Genomic DNA, 18601 nt, shown 5'->3' with positions numbered 1-18601 from the left:
GTTTATCTCTAATAGAAAAAAATATATATAATCGCTTCTCTGCCTTTTGGCTAAGATCAAGTGTAGAAAAAAAAATATATAAATCTGAAAAAGAAAAAAAATTACAATCTAGAAAAAGTGTTTTCTTCAGAATAATTATTAAATAATTTAAATAAAAAATAGAAACAATTCTGAGCCCTTGATGATCCATTTTTTTTCTATCAGAAAAAGAAATGGGAAATTCAATAATAAATAACAGGTAACACAAATGTATTGCTAACTGCTGAAATGGTGTTCTCCTAAATGTGATTTGTGTCCAATTCTGTAAATGTATTTGTGAAGATGCATGCTGGCATTTGGAAAATTGGTTTACCTTAATGTTTACAAACTTCCATTTTTCTTAATATTTACACTTGCAATCTTTTATATTTTATCTTTTTATGTATAGTGGAGGGAGTGATATGAAAGGTGCTTTCTGATTGCTGTGGGTTATTGCACAACGCTGGGCTTTGCATTATGTGACTTCCACTTACAATCCAATTATAATACCCTTACATGCTTGAACCATGTTAGAAGTTGGCAAATTTGAGGCATAATGTAAAATGTCCAAAGAGTTGCAATGACCTAACCGCCGTGTAGTTATGTAATAAGTGACAATTTATAGGTTACCAACTAATTTCCATTTGCATGCACACCAAGATTTCAGTTTCCTGCAAGCAGAGCTGCATTTCTAATCTACTCCAAAAAGAAAAAAAAAAAATGTTCGACTGCATAAAAAGTTTACAATCTTTACAGGCATGGTGTGTTCGTACACATTCGATTCTCTCCTAATATTGCAGGCACAGATTGGTTTGCTCATCGGCAGATCACTAGAGGGCCCGTTACTGGGCCCCCCAATGTTAACATTCTCCTCACATATATATCTATGTATCATATATTTCTTTCTCTGTATCGTAGCAGTTCCTTCAGGCCAAACAGTGCTTCTTGACTTAATGTACAGCAAGTATCATGACTGGGCAGGCCTGTCCATATGCCTCAAGTCTACATTCCTTCTATCCTGTGTGTCTGTCCAGGTGAAAGTCATGTTCTAATGATGCCATCGCATTGCTGGTGCTTGGGAAGACAGGGCTCATCGGGAAGAATGTCATGTGCAAAGACTGAATCATCTCCTGATGAACAAGTGCTGTGACTGTCCTGGCACACTGGTGAATACTGTTCAAATGGCACAGAAAGGTCAAGGTACTCCTGAAATACAGAACAAAAAGGAATTTCAAATAGTGGCTACAATTACAGAGATACAATACTAAAAAATATAAATAAAATAATTAATAAACACACACACTATATATATGTATACATACACACATATATATGAGAGAGAGAGAGAGAGAGAGAGAAAGATCTATATATACATAAATTTATAGATATATATATATACATATATTTATAGCTCTATATATACCGGTATATTATCCATCTTTAAATCTCCTGCTGACAGCTACTTTAAAATCAGAATTGTAGTTACAGAAGCAAAAACCATCACATATTTAATTGCCAATATAATTTTTATTCTGCTGTATTTCAGGTCCCTCCTTGTAATGTGCTCCACTACCCTCGTTCCCAGAATAAGTTGCTTCAGTGAAAAGTGTTTGTGTGCATTTAAATCTTTTTGGGGGTGATAGAATGTGGACAGGTTGGCACCTCTGCCAGGTCATTGCTATTTCCCTGCTGCAAGAGATTCACCCTATTTGTCCTGGTGACAGTCGTCACTGCACACAAGTTGATGGGAAATTATTTGTTTGCTGTAAAATGAAGAGAGGGGACATCTTCCAATGGGGACAAGTGTTCCAGGTGACACCTTACTAAGAGCGAATTTTAGAGAGATTTTTTTTCGCACTTCCTGTTGTGTCTCCAGGACAAGAAGTGAGGGGTAATAAAAAAGAAAAAAAAAAAGAAAAACCCAAACCATGGCAGACAAGGGTTTTGGCTCTATATAAACTTCAAGGGCCCATTCACACCCGATCTGTTGCGTTGTGATCTGTTTTTTAAAGAATGTTAATGGTAGGGCACCGAAAAATTAATGGGTGTGAATGGGGCCCACTCCGTCACGTTGTGCTGAAAAAAGTAGAACATGCACTACTTTTTTTCAGCGCAAGGTAACCCAACCGTTGCGGAGGGAACTAGCCCCATTCACACCCATTTTTCGGCTCCCTTCTGCGATCTGTTTTTGAAAAAACAGATCGCAACACTATGGATCTGAAGGTACAATTGCAAGTCAACAGACCCTCCATTGACTTGCGATTTCCTCCTGTTTTTGGTGTGAATACATTCTTAGTGCTAAGACTAAGAAAGTCACCTCACCGGCATGTAGTAGAGGCTGAGCAGTAGTACAGAGTTTCCAGAGCTTTGAACGAATGGTGTCACTCTCCTTAGGCTAAGCAGCCACTTAGCGAAGGTGTCCTTTAAACCTAAACTCCAAACAAAAAAACTAGATGCATAGTTGACCCAACAGGAAATGAGAGGAAATCTCTACAAAGCGAAGCCAAACAACCTGTTACAAAGTTGTCAATTGAACATTTGTCTCCACTGAATGATTTCTTAACACAACAACATAGTATGTAAGGTTGAATAAAGACCCAAGGTCCATCCAGTGCAACCTTATGTATGTGCGTATTTATCTGGCTCTAACACTTTCATATCTCGGTAGATTCTGCAAAAGAAATACTTGAAACAGAAGTTTCATGAATTTATCAATGTTATCTGCAGATACCACTGCCTATGATAGGGAATTCCAAACTTTCACCACTCTCACAGTGAAATACCCCTTACAAAATACCCCTGTTGTGTCCCCAGGTTCTATGTGGGGAGTAAAAATCTTTCCATTACCCCAATTATCATTTTGAATTCTTCCCCTTCTATGTGGTTCCCAGGTTCTCAATACAGTTTGGGGATTAAACAGCTTGTTCCTGATATTGGGGTCCCCACTGATTTTGAAGACTGCAATAAGGTCCCCTCTTAATCACCTCTTTTCTAAGGTGAATAAGTTAAGATTTTGAATGCGGTGTTCATAACTAAGGACTTCAATCCCTTTCATTAATTTTGTAGCCCTTCTCTGAACTCTCTCCAGTTTCTTGCTCTGGTGACACCTGCAAAATGTTGGATATCTTTACAATTTCTGTTTCAGAGGGGTGAATTTCCCTAGCGAAGATACAAACTGCAAAATAAACTTGACAGAGGATATCACCTTTTCCGACTCCATGTAGAAAAATAATTTAAAAAAAATGATTAAAACGTTTTTTTCTTTTTTACATGAATCTGTGCGTAAAACCAATACCCAAGTTTTAAAGAATGATCTCACTACGAGCTAGGGAGACTTAAATTTAAAGCAAAATAATTAAACCTCACACACAGACCCGACCTCTCCAATGCCATATGTGATGCATTCATGTCAGAACTGAAACGTTATTTCGGAGAAGGCATTTTTCTGTGAGTGTTGTGTGTCACCAGAGAGTGTAGAGAACTCCGATCAATAGGAACTAATCACTCAGAGGCAGTAATGGAGATTGCACATTTCAGAGTCACGTCATTCGTTTCACACAAATTGCTCCAATTAAGGGTAAGAAAACAAGGTGTCCCTGCCACTAGCACAGAGAGCCTTTGTGTAGCCGAGTCTGGGGAATCTGAACACGGAGTCCTGCAGCACGCCACCAGACAAACGTGGCTTGTAGTTTTTTTTTTTTAAAGGGGAGTTTTGCTGTAGAAATGGAGCGAGGCTAATTGGCGTAGATGTCGGTACACAGACCGTACAGTAGTGTGTTGTTCATGACTGTAGGTAAGGGCGTCAGACTAGCACATAGACGCCATTGTTGTGATAGGCAGCAAAAACGCGCCCATTGTCCCCGCCTCTTTCTACAAATATAGATGCAAAATATTTAGGGCCTTACATGGCTTCCTTTTAAAAAGAAAGCTACACCAGGAGAAAAACAGCATCTCCCATTGTCAGCATCCTAAGAATACTAGTTGGTGCTCTGCGGCATCAATACGTCATGTGACTGTCCCAGAACAAAGGGACTCAGAATTCCTGATCTGCACTTTTGGTCCAGATAAGTGCCTCAAGAAGCATGGTGCTCCAAGCAACTGACATTTTCAAAAGGACAGGCAGCCGCCATATTGTCTATGTACAAGTTTTCTTAAAAAGTGGACCTATAGTCAGTATAAAAGTTACCCAGGTTGTAGCCCAAAGTTAAATACTCTGCAGGTGTTCTCTGTTCCAGTTCTGAGAATAATGAGGTCCACCAGTGCCGGCATTCAGGTAAAGTAGATGACTGCAATAATTTTTTACAATGGTTCCCATCCTCCAACTTGACGTGGACTGGGGGTGGATCACTATATGATGTGAACACCACATGTCCTTAATGCGCTGGCATCAAGCGGGCTGCATGTCACATCTCAGAACCAGACAATGGGAGGAAAAAAAAAAGGGAGGGTAGCGCTGGGACCTTATAGTTATTCTATTGTTATAGGGGGTGGACCAAAATGTCTGGATTCTTGGGTTGGCACCTTTTCCATGCCAAAGGATTTCCAATGTCTCCTTCCTTAAATCAGCTGCTGACAGACTGTATTTCAATAAACCACCTGGACAAAAAAAGAATGAACATTTTGTATTCACTCCAGTATTTACTACCTCCTTTAAAGCCCTGATGAAGAAGGCACTCTGACGGCCGAAACGTGTTGGCTTTGTGACAAATTAGCAGGCACTAAGCCACCATAGTTGTCACGCATTTAAGTTTTCCTGGTTTTTTTTATACATGAGACTCTGGCCTTGTTAAACTAGAAAGTCTACAAAAATTGGAGTTTTGGCATGACAGTGAACGCTACTTACATCAGTAGAAGTTACAGTAAGGGTGCGGTCAAGGTCTTCAACAAGCTGCTTGAAGGTGGGTCTTTGTGATGGTACCGCATGCCAGCACTCTCTCATTATCATATACCTGACAAAACAGAGACAACGTCAGTGACAAAGCTCTAATATTCCATATACCCCACTCCACAAACATCGATTGCTCTATTCAGATACAAAAAGTCATTCCATTCCAGCTTCACTTGGACAGGATGTCTTTCACCTCAAAGGCGTAATCACAGAGTATAAAAAGGAACAGTATGGGGACTCTGACTATGCTAGAAGTTGTCAGTGGTATTTATCTACACACAGTGTATAATGGGCACAGCAGCTGTGCAGACCTGGAAACCCGGGACAGAGATGGTGAAAACCCCTAAACATGGGAACAGCAGGTATACAGACCCAAAACACAGGGCAAAGATGGGAATTCCTCATAATGGGAACAGCTGTGCAGACCTGGGAACCCAGCACAGTAATGGTGGGAACCATTCAATGGGCACAGCAGGTGTGCAGACCTGGGAACTTCTCATAATGGGCATAGCAGGTGTGCAGACCTCAGCACAGGGATAGTGGGGACCCCTTAAAATGGGCACAGCAGCTGTGCAGACCTAGAAAAATCGGTACAGTGATAACCCCTAGATATGGACACAGCAGGTACACAGACCCAAAACACAGGGCAAAGATGGGAATACCTCAGCAGACCTGGGAACTCAGCACAGTAATGGCGGGGACCCCTTATAATGGGCATAGCAGGTGTACAGACCCAGGAACTCACTGCAGGGATGGTGGGGACCCCTCATAATGGGAACAGATGTGTGGACCTGGGAACTCGGCATGGGGATGGTGGAAACTCCTCAAAATGGGTACAGCAGGTATACAGACCCACAACTCAGCGAAGACATGGTGGGAACCTCTCATAATGGGAACAACATTTGTACAATCCTGGGAACTCAGCACAGAGTTTGCCCCAACAGAATCCCTGAGGGACAGAAGAAACTATAAAAGGTGGTTTAACTGCCCAACAAACAATGATTTTATGCATGCCTCTGTCTTACTGTTCCATTGAGGGGAAATCTCCCCCGTGGGATTACAGACACAATATCAAGAACTTGACAAAATGTTTTAACTTGTCCCCCAAAATAAAACAAAAAATGAAAATAAAACATTACATTAAAGTTAGGCTTCAATGATGTCTTCATAGTCTAGTGAACTTACAGCTCATGTGTGCAATTGGCTGGCTTGTCCATCCGATGACCCTCTTTTAAAAGCTTAAATAGTTCTTCTACTGGGATCCCAGGGTACGGGGAGCCCCCCAAAGTAAAGATCTCCCACAGAAGCACTCCAAACGACCATCTGGAAATGAAGATGTAGAGATTTTAATATTCACAAGGGTCAATCCCCCCTTGCTTACTGTTGCAGAGAAAGGTTGAAAGTATTCATGTGCAGCCATGCATAACTAACACTGGTAAAAATTAATTGCCTGGGCCATTTTACTAGTTACCCATAGATCTCTACAACAGGAAAAAAAAAAAAAAATAGCGTCTAACACTGAAACAAGCATTTAATCAGACAAGTGACAGCTCATCCATTACCTCCAATCCCTCTTTGTTAGATCTTTCACGGCATTCTGAATGGAACAAATCGAATTATTCATGCACAAACTGGCGCGCTGCAATACAGCACCTCAAGGCATGAATGGAGCAAAGTGATACCGACCTTTCCCTTGCATCCACCGAAAGGCGAGTCAATGAAAAATAATTAGAGATAAGACGGCTCCTGAATATTTCATTCTAAAGGGGCTGGAGTGGCGAGAACACCAGTTTTATGCTGACCGGGCTTGCTTTCAACAATGGCAATGCAGACATATGTGAAAAAAAAATAACCATGGAAAACTGTGCAGAGAAAAAAAAAGGGACACGATTGTCACGAATTACTATTTAGACTATTTAGATGCCAGCTTGGTTGCTGAGGGCAACACCACTATTTTGGTTTTCTCTCTCAGATGTCTGTGAAGGTTCTGATTTATCCAGGTCATGGAGCAGCTAATAGTAGTTAGTCACATTCAACTGGACATGCTCTGTCATTCTGAAGACATTCTGTAGCTTATTCAAGCCACTTACTCCGTTCTAGTGAATGTCAGGAACAAACCTGAGCATTTAAAGAGTAGGTAGCACATCTTAATCCAATCACCAGGGAATATGTAGATGTTATTGACCAAGAACAGGATGGGAGGTATGAACGAATGTAACAATTCCATCGTTGGTGTCAGAAAGTCTGCATAGGTGTTAATTCCTTGATTTACATGGCTGATGGTGTGATTTTTTGTCAAATCGCTGGGCTAGTGATGTTGAAATAGAATTATAGATGCAGAAACAGAGTAGCCCCTGTGCAACCACCGTGCTCAGCTGTATACCAACCATGTAGTCAATATCGGGGTATTGCCTTTACACTGCCTGTCTATATACTCCTGCAAGCTGCTTTATGTGAACTGGATGTTACTACATTTTCCCAGTCGGGAGCGCAATCATATTGTTCCTAGTGTTGAAGGTTTCCAGCATTTTATCGGTCTACTCCAAGAAGCCCAGTACTCTACCTTCCCTTAGCAAAGCAAATGTAAAGTTAGTTTATTACCCGAAATGAAGCATTTTAGCCAATCATTTGATTGCAGGTGGCAAGAATAGCTTTCCTTCATATTGACCTATATTTTTTTTCTTGTGTCATTTCCACATTTGATTTGTAGCCCACATAGCCCATGATAATCTCTGATTTGCTTTCTCAGTTTCAGTGTAAGGGTCAGGTCTTCAAATTTTGCAGCAGCTACAAATCACCCTGCTTATTTTAGCTGGATACAGAGTTTCTCCTACAGCTGAGTGCAACACTTATCTAGGTAGCTACAACATGCTGGTGTGCCATGGTCATCGGCAGCTTCAATGGACAACACGCGTAGCTACTACAGCTGGTAGTCCTGTAACTAGTCCCAACTGCAACAAATTGCTTGTAATTTCCACAATACAGAACGCACTGATCGCAATTCATTTTTTCCTAGCAACAAATACATTGAGAACAGTTTGGTAGCCAATATAAATTCACACATGTGGCACTGGCTTTGTCATTAAAAAACATGACACAACTGATTATGTAGAACAACTCCAATCTTACCCCAGCCTTTACAGATTACACCTGAAGTAGCCATCAATTAATGCAGTGCATTTTGGATAGTTCTCCCAAAGCCAGAAAAGTGTTTTTCAAACATGTAGAATGTAGAAGTGTTGAATAGCCAATTCTACATTTATAGAAGTTTAAAAACAAATGCAAGCCAATGTATTGAGGTGTGAAGAATTGTCTGCGCTACTTCTCAAGAACCAATCAAACTTAGGCTGGCACTGGAAAGAACAGAAGTCTAAATAGTTGATGTGGGGGACACACAGGCTGATCTCTGCATTTAGAAACTTTGAAGAACAAAACATAAAACGTTTTTCTGCACCAAATGGAACCTGCTGATGAGGATTTATCCGGTTTTTGATGCACTGTCTGTTCTTTAAAAAATGACTATGTGCAGTCTGCAATGCGCCCAGGACCAGACTGGTACATTCATGTTTATTGAAGGACTAAGCTAATGCTTACACATCGCTCTGGTGAGTGTAGACACGGTCAAACAATGCTTCCGGAGCCATCCATTTCACAGGCAGCCGACCCTGTAATTGGAAAGACAAAAAGGACCGAACCGTCAGCACAATTTGTACAGCCAAAGTGGCACCATCCCACCTTCTCTTATACTCCCTCAGCTCAAACTTTCTCTGTTGTTCACTGGACTTCTGCTGCATCATTAACAAGGAGAATGGCAGTGGATAAACGTGTTACAAAAAGAAATAGAAAACACCATGCAAAACGCTAATCTAGATAATCACACCAGCCTGGATAGATCACTCATGTAGTAAAATGTCTCTGTGAATAAACAGAAGCTGGGATGATGTCTGACCAGCTTCTATTCAAAACTGAGTAGTCTTCAAGAGTAAGGGCCTCTGGGTTGATCGGCTTTCAGGTGCATTTAGCATGCATTTGAAATCAGTTTGAGACGGTGAACGGACAAGGTTCTTTAGCACACAAGTCAAAAAGGCCATAGTGCACCCCCCCACTCCCATGCATATGAGATCAGTTCAAAACAGTGAAGGGACAAGTTTCTTGAGCACAAAAGGTTAAAAGGCCATAGTGCACCCCCTTCCCTCCACTCCCATGGGATGTGAACTACTTCAGAAGCAGAGGTTGCAAGTCCTGTCCTTCTGGAACTCCTCTCCTGCTTAGACACCCGAGGTGGCCACCTTTTCTGCCTACCCCTTAGCCCAACCCTGGTTTGAGATGCTGTAGGAGTTCGCCTACAGGTGCATTTTACCACCACTTGACCATCTACTGGTGTGGTCTGAATCAGATATCCATACAAATGTACTTCCTCTGCAAACAATGCATGCTGGAGAACGTGCCTCAAGTGGACTCCAGTATGCTGTTCATGTCATATTGGAAGTCTTCCTACGCCGCAGTCCTGGTTGTATGATACAACTGTGTGTCTGAAATCTTATGGGATACCAGAGGCAGTAAGAGAAGTATAAAACCAAGAGTATGAGAAGTCCAAGTAGTCTGAGGATAATCAGACAGAATAATCTCCATCCACTATACAATTTTGCACAGAGGATGCAGATCATGTGTGGACTAGCAGCAGCTCTGCTATGCATTAAATGTAAGCTGAAACGTGATCTTTATAGGCGAAACTCAAAAAATTGCAACTTCAAAGTATAATGCTTTTTAGCATTAAAATGATCCATTATATCTAAAGAGTCTTTTTCACACATATTATTTGCACTATACAAATCCACTTACGTTTGTGGTCTTCTTATAGTAGTCTATGTTGTGAATGTCTCTAGCAAGCCCAAAGTCAGCAATTTTCATCACACTGTCATCAGTAACTAGTACATTCCGGGCTGCCAGGTCTCTGTGAATACACTGCAAAAGGAAGAAAAAAACAATCTATATTAGGGAATGAATATACAAAATCTTCTAGCAAATTATTATCATTATACAGGATTTATATAGCACCAACTATTTGCACAGCGCTTTACAATATAAGGAAGACATTACAATTACATTACAATTCAAGACAAGATGGTAGGAGGGCCCTGCCCGTGAGGGCTTACAATCTAAAAGGGAGGGAAATAAATAAAATAAATGCAAATAAATTATATAGCAAAGTAATATTAGACTCATTCCCTATTTTTTAACATAGAAATGCCTATATCTGCCTGATGCCATGGTTTTGCTGAATTAATTACCTCCAGGGTCATTCAGCTAAACAAAATAGTTGGATTCTTAATGCCAAGTGACAGCAACATTCCTAATGACAAGAAGCAATGCCCACACTCCACCTTCTTGGCAAATTTCGAGAATCAAAAGCGCTCGAAGAAGGTTCTCCACATACCTGTTATAGGATGTTTTGCGTTGGCTTGGAACTTGATCAAATATTGCATACTGAAATTAAAACCCAGTTCCAGTAATGTGGTTTATAAATTGCTATGTGCCCCTGTTCTCCCCACCCATTGTTCAAAGCTGTGCACTCTTTATTCACGGGTCCCAACATCCAGTGTATACTTCCTTTGGGGTGCTGGCATAAAGCTTAGCCGAATCAGCGTAAGTTGGGACTGAGCAATGAACAGCAGGAAATTTGTAAAGTGTGGGAATCAGAAAGAGTACACAAAGAATGAACTAGATAAGCCCACGTGGGGTCAGTGCAAACGATTCCTTTAAGTACTTGTCAAGTACAAAGAACTTCAGAGTGAACTTGTGAGGATAGAAATGCTGACTTGTATTTAAAGGGGAAGGCTGCTGGGTTGTCACCTGACTCTGGTGTGTCACTAAACCTGCAGCAAGTGAAGTCAGATGCGTGTAAACTCCCATTCTGAATGCTTGCAGTTACTTGCCGAGCGGTGAAACCAGAATCAAGATGAATGCCAGGAGCTTGTACTTTTAAAAAGTCAGGGATGGTAGCTCATATACTTCTGTGTTTACAGTACTAATAGAGCCTCCAATGTTGTTCTACTTAACTTTAATTTACAATGCAATCACGGACAATACCACTGCGTGCTGCTGTAAAGTCTTATCTACACCAGAAGCAGTGGCTTTAGACTGATTGTGCACTTCTAGTAGATACTGCTTTGCAAGTGCAATTCTAATACGTTAAATCGATCCTTGTGGAGTCAGTCATTCGGCTCCTAGGCCTTGGCTGTATCATGGAGACAAAAACTGGCCATACACTGTATGAATTTCCTTCAGTGAGTGAGACTGCCAACCTACAGGTTGACGAAAAACATATGACAGTGTATGGCCAGCTTAAGACTTATCCTTCCTGACACTATACTAAGCCCTCTGTCATTTACCTAGGGCCATTGTCTGGACCCAATGTACAGCCTGGGTTTAGACTCAAGGGAATTCCAAAGGAACACAGGTATCAATCTAAAGTCTAAGACAGGAACTTGCAGACTTCACAAGGTGTCTGAGTTTTAGCGTCCACCATCTTTTTCCCAAGGGATGCACATGAGCAGGCCACGCTCTTAGCACCCACCGTCTTTTTCCCATGGGCTGCACATGAGCAGGCCACACTCTTTCAGTCGGTTTGGCTTGCATTTCGCATGTGTGGCCCTTGGAAAAAGGCTGGGATGACTGATCCATACTAGTAAAAGGAGAGGATGGAGCCATTAAAAGCATTTGCAGTTTTTCCAGCAGGCTTGTGTCATTGTGAAAATGATGGGCGATAGGTTGGTGCACTGGTGTATATATTGTCAACACTTTTTCTGTACTTTTATCACTTTTGTTTGCCTGATAAAAGGGACCAGACAGGTTCCAAAACGTTGCCATGCATTGTGATGTGACCTGGTAGAATGAATAAAAGGATTTCGTTTTGAAGAAAATTTGGAGTGCTAGTGACCATTTATTCTGTTTTGCAAGTATTTGGTGGCGCCATCCGCGTTAACTTCAGCACCCCCTCCCCCCCAATATATGGGGCTTCTCAGTCAGGAGTGCGGTGGGACCCTCTATTTGATTGAGAAAATGGCCTGCAGGTATGTTAGCAGAAGAAACTAATCTGATTAGCTTAGAGTGAAGCTATTGTGTATAATGACTGCATATATTTTTTGCTATCATACTTGCAAACTTGCTATCATATTAAGGGAAACAAATCATCCAATTTGGCAACTTGCACAATTGTCAACCGCATCTGCTGCCTCCGCAGAGTTCTACTCCTCATATAAACAGACTGCACATCAGCTAAAGGGATGCTTGTGTCTTTTATTCTCTTCCTGCTGGGTACACAAAATGAGGACAATGGAATAACAGCTCGCACTTCTCTATACCCCCCTCTCCCCATTACAAAGTCTTGTGCAGTGATGATTCCTGGAGAGGGCTGCCCTGTTGCCAATAGAGGACTATTGTGGTGGCCTGTTTATCACAGGCTCATCAGGGGATGAGCTCTTCTAAGCACGTGAAACACCGGAGAACCTCTGTGCATTTTTATCCTTGCTTAAAAATGGGCCTGGGGAATTATGGGTACCCGTCTATCAGTTGGTTAGATGCTTTTTGTAACTCTAAGTGAAGAACTCTTCACAAGACGCACAAGACCTGTCAGATTTGCTTTGAACAAAATCTCTTATTTGTCAGCAGATTCATATTTATTGTTCAATGTGCCATCATTTTCTGTAGACAAAGCTAGTTTCCATAGCAGGATACTGTGCCTGGGAAGCGGAAGAGGGTGGCGTTCAAACTCTTATTTTTACAGAAAATTTTGGAAATTGCAAAAAAACTTTCGCAGCCTATAGCGCTTGATCTGCTGATGGTTTTGACAAGCAGTCTTTATTTTTTCGGGATATGTTCAGCTTGATTTGAACAGGTTTACAAATAAATATATATTTTTAAAGATGGTCAGACAACTACATAAGCCCGCTAATCTGTAAAATCGAAAGTAAAAAATTAAACCTACTTTTTGAGATGCCAGATATTCCATTCCGCGGGCAACCTGGTACGCGCAAGACACCAAGTCCTTATACGTCAGCTGTTCGGTGGGGATTTTACATGTGTCAAATGAATAGTCCATCCCAGGGGGACGTCGAGTCCTTAAGAATTCCCTGAGGTTCCCCTTGGATGCGTATTCAACCAAGACATAGAGAGGCCCTACACAAAAAGGAACAGATAATGGGTTACACATCAGTATTGACAAATCACCCAACATTCTATCTATTCATATCTATTCAGTCATGGCCAAACAGATTGGCACCCCTGAATTTCTGTCAGATAATGCACTACTTTGTGCAGAAAATTGTTGCAATTACAAATGTTTCGGCATTCTCATGTTTATTTCTTGTATTTGTATTGGTACGACACAAAAAAGGGGAGAAAAAAAAAAAGGCAAAACCTGCTTGATAGATAGAACATTCTCCTTATAACACATACGTACCATCTTGTGTACACGCTCCAAGCAGGTTTATTATATTTTTATGCTTCCCGATCATCTTCATCATTTCCATTTCAGACACCAGGTCTGAGAGGTCCTTATCTGTGGCATCATCTGCAAAACGGTTAGAATTACCCTTCATAATAATCTTTTTTTATTTTAAAACATCACTGCTCAACTTATCCACCATTCACATGGTGTAAACTAATATTCTCAATAGTATCTCACAGTTCATGACTGCAGTGAAAGAAGAATGATACATCAATGTTTGTAAGTACAGCTTTAAAGCCACTATAGTGGAAACACGATGAATTTAAGGAGACTGCACTGGATTTACCTTTTAACATCTTCACTGCTACAGTACATGCTTTATTTGGCTTATCCTTATCAATACCGATAGCTTCTGCCATCACTACTTGGCCAAAGCATCCTTCGCCCAATGGTTTTCCCAGTGTCAACCTACAAGAAGGATAAAAACAACTAAATCATTGATAACATAATATAAGTACATATTTCATTTAGCATGCCCTACCTCCTCTGGATGGGACCCAGCAGGGCCGCACACTACATTGTATTTAGACAATTTCTTAGCCAAAATTGCAGCTTTAGGTTTAACAAGTTTAACATTTTGTTTTATGGCTAGACTGGCCAATCCTAGCCTTGATATTAAAGTCAGTCACCGGCTTCCTTGATCTTATCTGGTGATGCCATTAATGTGCAAGTGTTACAATGTAAATTTAGTTTATCAACAGAGGGAGCAATGTGATTGCAGTACTTTTACACAAACTGATGCAATTTATTCTCTGTTGTCATCTTATTTGGCTCTCAGTTGATGAATGTATCTAGCTTGCTGTTCTGTTACAGTGTCTACCTAATCTCATCTGAAGAGATCCTGAACGTCTGGTCACATTTCCAACTATTTTATTCCAACTGCCGAAACAAGCTTACCGACTCCTCTGCAACTCCCACTTGGGATCAGCGGGCAGCCCAAGCTCAGAAACATTGGCCAACATGGTCCCATCGGTGGAGGACAGATGAGTTATTCTCACCAGCGGGGTGTTAGAATTCATTGAAGAGTTGGACTCCAGTGACACCTGCTTAAGTAAAGCAAATAAAGGGGTATTATTGTTGACTGCTGTGCTAATAAGAATATATATCCATATAAAGGTTTAGAAGTGAAGAAAAATGGAAGAGAGTTTGTGAAGGTCTTTATTGGCCAGGAAGGGGTTTAAGGTTGCCGTACTTTCCAAGCATCTCACTGCCATCTAAATGCAAATTGCATAAGCTCATCAGCATTTCTTCCCTGGCTGGGAATACATTTAAATGTCATTACTATCATTCTAATGAACACTGCAGCATGCTCGGGGAATTGTGCACCTCCAAGGTTACCGGGAAGACAACAAACGCATTGCAACATATGTTCTCCTATCCTCTCCCATAATGGCATCTGAGTTTATGAAACATTACACTGCTCTATCATCTTGTTGTGTGGGTAAAGGAAACCTGATTGAGTTAGACACGCATTAAGTTCAGAGGGCCACGTCATGCATCTTTAAGAGAGAAAACAGAGAAAACTAAGACACATTCAATTAGAAATACCACAAGCATGTACTGTGAAAGGGAAGAGACTGAAGTACTGTAAACAAAGAAACAATCATGCAGTTTTAAGAAAGATGAGTGAAGCTGTCTGGCTCTTGAAGAGAAAAAAAAAAAAGGACAAATTATTTTCTGAAGACCAGAATTTTGATATTTTTTTCAGTGTTTTGAGTCGCAAAGCTCTCTGGATCACATTTGTTTTTGAAAACTATTGGCCTGTGGAGACATACATATAATGGCAAAGCATTTACATAGAGAAGCCAAGAGGTAGAGAGGAAAGGAGGAAAAAAGTGATAGAAATCTTGTATCTACTTTCTGTTACCTGTCGCTTCAGTGGAAACTTGGAGACTTTTTGCACAGTTGGTGTGTTCATGGCCTTCTTGGAAGGGATTTTTATTCGGTAGGTGATAATAACGATGATCAGTAAGATAAAGACAATGGCTACAGTCACCATGATCAAAACACTGGCTGAGTTGGATGATGTGGCCACCACCTTCACAACTGGTTCTGTTGGAAGAATCAATGATTATAGGAGCTCAGAAAAGCAACAGTGATTTAGAAGTTGATGTAGCATAGGCACTATGTATTCAGTATTGGTTACTAATGGTAGATAAAGAACACCACTTAACCTGTGGGATGGCTAAGAGTACTCGAGTATTCACATATCTGAAAGACTGTTAAGCTATGATAGATTAAAATATCGTTCTTTAGTTTAGATATACTTTAACAAGAAGTAAATGAACTTTAAAACAAGTTTTCATTGACTTCTGTAGAACAATTCATCCTCACAGTTCACAGCAGAAGCACTGAAGGCCTCCTGTTAATAAACCATCATACTACAAGATTAATTTACACTGATGAGGTAAAGTGTGCAGCTAATTTAAAAGAGATGATGGGATTATTGTATGGCCAGAACCTTTACATGGGAAATAACTCCATATTACAATGGCTCCATGCTTTTTGGAAAACATTTTACTTTGACACATGTATACATGGAAGATACACGTACAGTTTACTGTATATAAATATTTTGAGACATATGAAAATTAATGTGACAAAATGCACATAAAAAGCAAAAAGGAAGCGAAGTAAAGCACAGAAGCACAGCATACTGATAACCAACACCTAGATTCAGAAAGGGAGCATGACCACCACCAACATCATTTATGAAAAATACTTACATGACGTTATAATTCAAATAATTAAGGAGAACATATGTACAGAAATGCCAAGCACAAACTGTGTCCCTTAACTAACCATATTGTGAAAGGGTCACCAAAACAGTTCAATACTGTCACTAGAGTGTTATAGCATATAAAGGCTACGTATATACAATTTAAAGGCTATCCTTTGGGGCCCCAAGAGAAACTTTAACCCTGGAATTCCTCTGAAGGCCAATATTTAAAACTGTAACATGATATCTGAACTCCAGAGCATTCATTAAGGGTTTGTTCACACCAGGTCTGTTGCACTGCGTTTTTTCAGCGCACCACCACACAACGGACATGGTGTGAAGAAGCCCTAAGGGAATCTAAACACCTTCTAGCTCAATGGGTGAGGATAGCCTGTGGTAAAGTAACAGGCAGGAAAAGCTCCACTGGAGCCCCAGAGTTATATAAGCTGCCATTGAAGCTATGAGAACCTAATAAATGCAGTTATTAAAGACTACTGTCTATTGTTTAAATCAGCTAAATACATTAGAGGTGTATAAAAAAAAAAAAGGTGTACAAAGTCTTACAGTTCCTTTTATGTAGAAAGCAGACACGTACTGGGTAAAAAAGCCTTTTTCCTGCCAGCATGCTGTCTTGTGTGTAAGCAGAAGCCCCTCTACAGACGTCTGATACACCCCCTGCTAAGTTAGGACTAAAGCTGGAAGCATGAGCTATTCTGATTGCAGAGCTGTAGATCCCACTCAGTATAAGGGGTGTTGGACCCCGGCATAGTGATCACAGCTTCTACAGAGAGCAAGGGTCCTTTTCTACAGCATGATGGCAGGAGATAGATTTCTTTGACTAAGGCCATGGATTCTTCCTAAACCAAATGAACTGCAAGGCTTTAAACACCTTTTGTTTGATGTATCTAGGAGTTTATACTGAATGTCTAATTGGGCTTTAAGATACTTTCAATTATTCATTGAATAGTGACTATTGTTATTGCACAAGAAAAGAGTCCATAGTTTATGGGAAGTAGCCAGGCTGCAGCACACAGTGGGCATAACTAAAATTCTGGAGAGTGGACCCCATCAATACACTTTCATTTACTGAGTCTGCCATGAGGATCTACCTGTGTAGACAACCAAAAATCTAGCTTTATAAATAGGCCTAGACTCTTGTTTGGCATTTCTTAGGTACACGGAAAGCATCACCATAAAGAAGCGAGAAGGAATACCTGATAGAACGGTCAGCCAAGCAGTGTGATGTGAATAGCCAATAGAATTCCCAGCCAGGCAGGTATACTCCCCAGCATCCTCAAAAGACACATTGCGCAAAACCAGAACCTCTAAATCCTTATCCGAGGAGTATGTGCCCGTAGGCTAAAAAAGAATGGAAGAGAGGAAAATATAACATGGAGAAGAAACAGAAGTGGAGATGGTAATAATAATTAAGAAAAGTAGCAGCTATAATCCTGAAAGGAAAAATGAACACCAAGCAGATTAAGTTTATCACCTGCAAGAGAAAAAGATGCCAGAACCCTTCACCAGGCTGTCTAAGCTGTCTCACAACTAATGTAGCATGCAAGCAAACAAACAACATTTGAAAAACAGACCCACAACACAGCATACTCAAAAGCTGGTAAGGCTGGACCAGACCATTTCTAATGGTTATATGGGGCAATTTCAGATTTACTATGTTGTATGACCTTTAGACCCTCTTAAAGTCTTATAAGAAAGTTTGAGAAAATGTAGACATCTGCCAATTCAAGTTTTGGTAAAGCCCGATTAAAGTCCTGGAAATGGATATTTAGTCAGACATTGTGCCAACAACCTCCATTTCAAGGCTAACCTCTGTCTTTGTATATGACTATGCAGTTCTATAGGCATCAGAGTTTAACCATGCTATCCAGTGCATTCCAAATGACCTGGTCAGCCACCTCTCCTCTTTCGCCACACTGCAGGTCTATGTGTGGACACCTCATTAAGTACATGGTATATATGTATCAAATATCTGTACAGGCCAAGAGTCAGCTTGTTGTGGGTATTTTTTCATTGCAATCTCTTCAAAAGCACTTTGATTTTGAAGAGCCAGAAACACCAATGGCAGCAGACATGTCAAATCATCCAGCAACAGATACCAAAGACCCAAGAGTTTTTGCAGGACATCAGTGTTCAGCTGGTTGGCTTTGTTCAGAGTCTAAGGTTTACCTGCTGTTGGGTAATAAACGCTGAGCCAAAAAGACGCTTCGGCCAAGCCTATGAAATTGATGGCTCTACAAATAAATTCTCCTTCATCGTTTGGTGTCACATTGGACAGAATTAGGCTAGCATCAGTTTCGGTCTCATCGCTTGTCCAGGACTGAAGGAACAGACAAAACACTGAGACTTCAGAATATTGCTCTATAAATTATAATCATCAACTAGGACTGAAATTGTCCATCTGGTGGATGCGGCTATCAATACTCATGAAAGGGTGGAGAACAAGCGG

The 18601-nt window shown here is 40.7% G+C and overlaps 1 protein-coding gene across 4 annotated transcripts in view; it reads right to left on the bottom strand.

The window, feature by feature from the left end:
• Positions 1 to 909: 909 nt before the first annotated feature.
• Positions 910 to 18601, bottom strand: part of FGFR3 (fibroblast growth factor receptor 3) — a 94878-nt gene continuing 77186 nt past the window's right edge. The window contains exons 7-17 of one of the 4 annotated variants that reach the window (XM_018558723.1): positions 18322 to 18472; positions 15283 to 15467; positions 14313 to 14458; positions 13702 to 13823; positions 13368 to 13478; positions 12894 to 13084; positions 9749 to 9871; positions 8501 to 8571; positions 6092 to 6229; positions 4862 to 4967; positions 910 to 1224 (exon numbers count right to left, since the gene is read on the bottom strand). In XM_018558723.1, coding sequence (XP_018414225.1) covers positions 1060 to 1224; positions 4862 to 4967; positions 6092 to 6229; positions 8501 to 8571; positions 9749 to 9871; positions 12894 to 13084; positions 13368 to 13478; positions 13702 to 13823; positions 14313 to 14458; positions 15283 to 15467; positions 18322 to 18472 — 1509 coding nt within the window. In that variant the 3' untranslated portion in view covers positions 910 to 1059. Of the gene's footprint in view, positions 1225 to 4861; positions 4968 to 6091; positions 6230 to 8500; positions 8572 to 9748; positions 9872 to 12893; positions 13085 to 13367; positions 13479 to 13701; positions 13824 to 14312; positions 14462 to 15276; positions 15468 to 17348; positions 17494 to 18321; positions 18473 to 18601 lie in introns of all 4 variants that reach the window. The other 3 variants (XM_018558720.1, XM_018558721.1, XM_018558722.1) reach the window with 3 other exon arrangements.

The sequence above is a fragment of the Nanorana parkeri genome, unplaced genomic scaffold (genome assembly GCF_000935625.1).
Source record: "Nanorana parkeri isolate BGI_ZX_2015 unplaced genomic scaffold, ASM93562v1 scaffold354, whole genome shotgun sequence".
Lineage (NCBI taxonomy): Eukaryota > Metazoa > Chordata > Amphibia > Anura > Dicroglossidae > Nanorana > Nanorana parkeri.
This window is presented reverse-complemented; position numbering and strand designations above follow the sequence as displayed.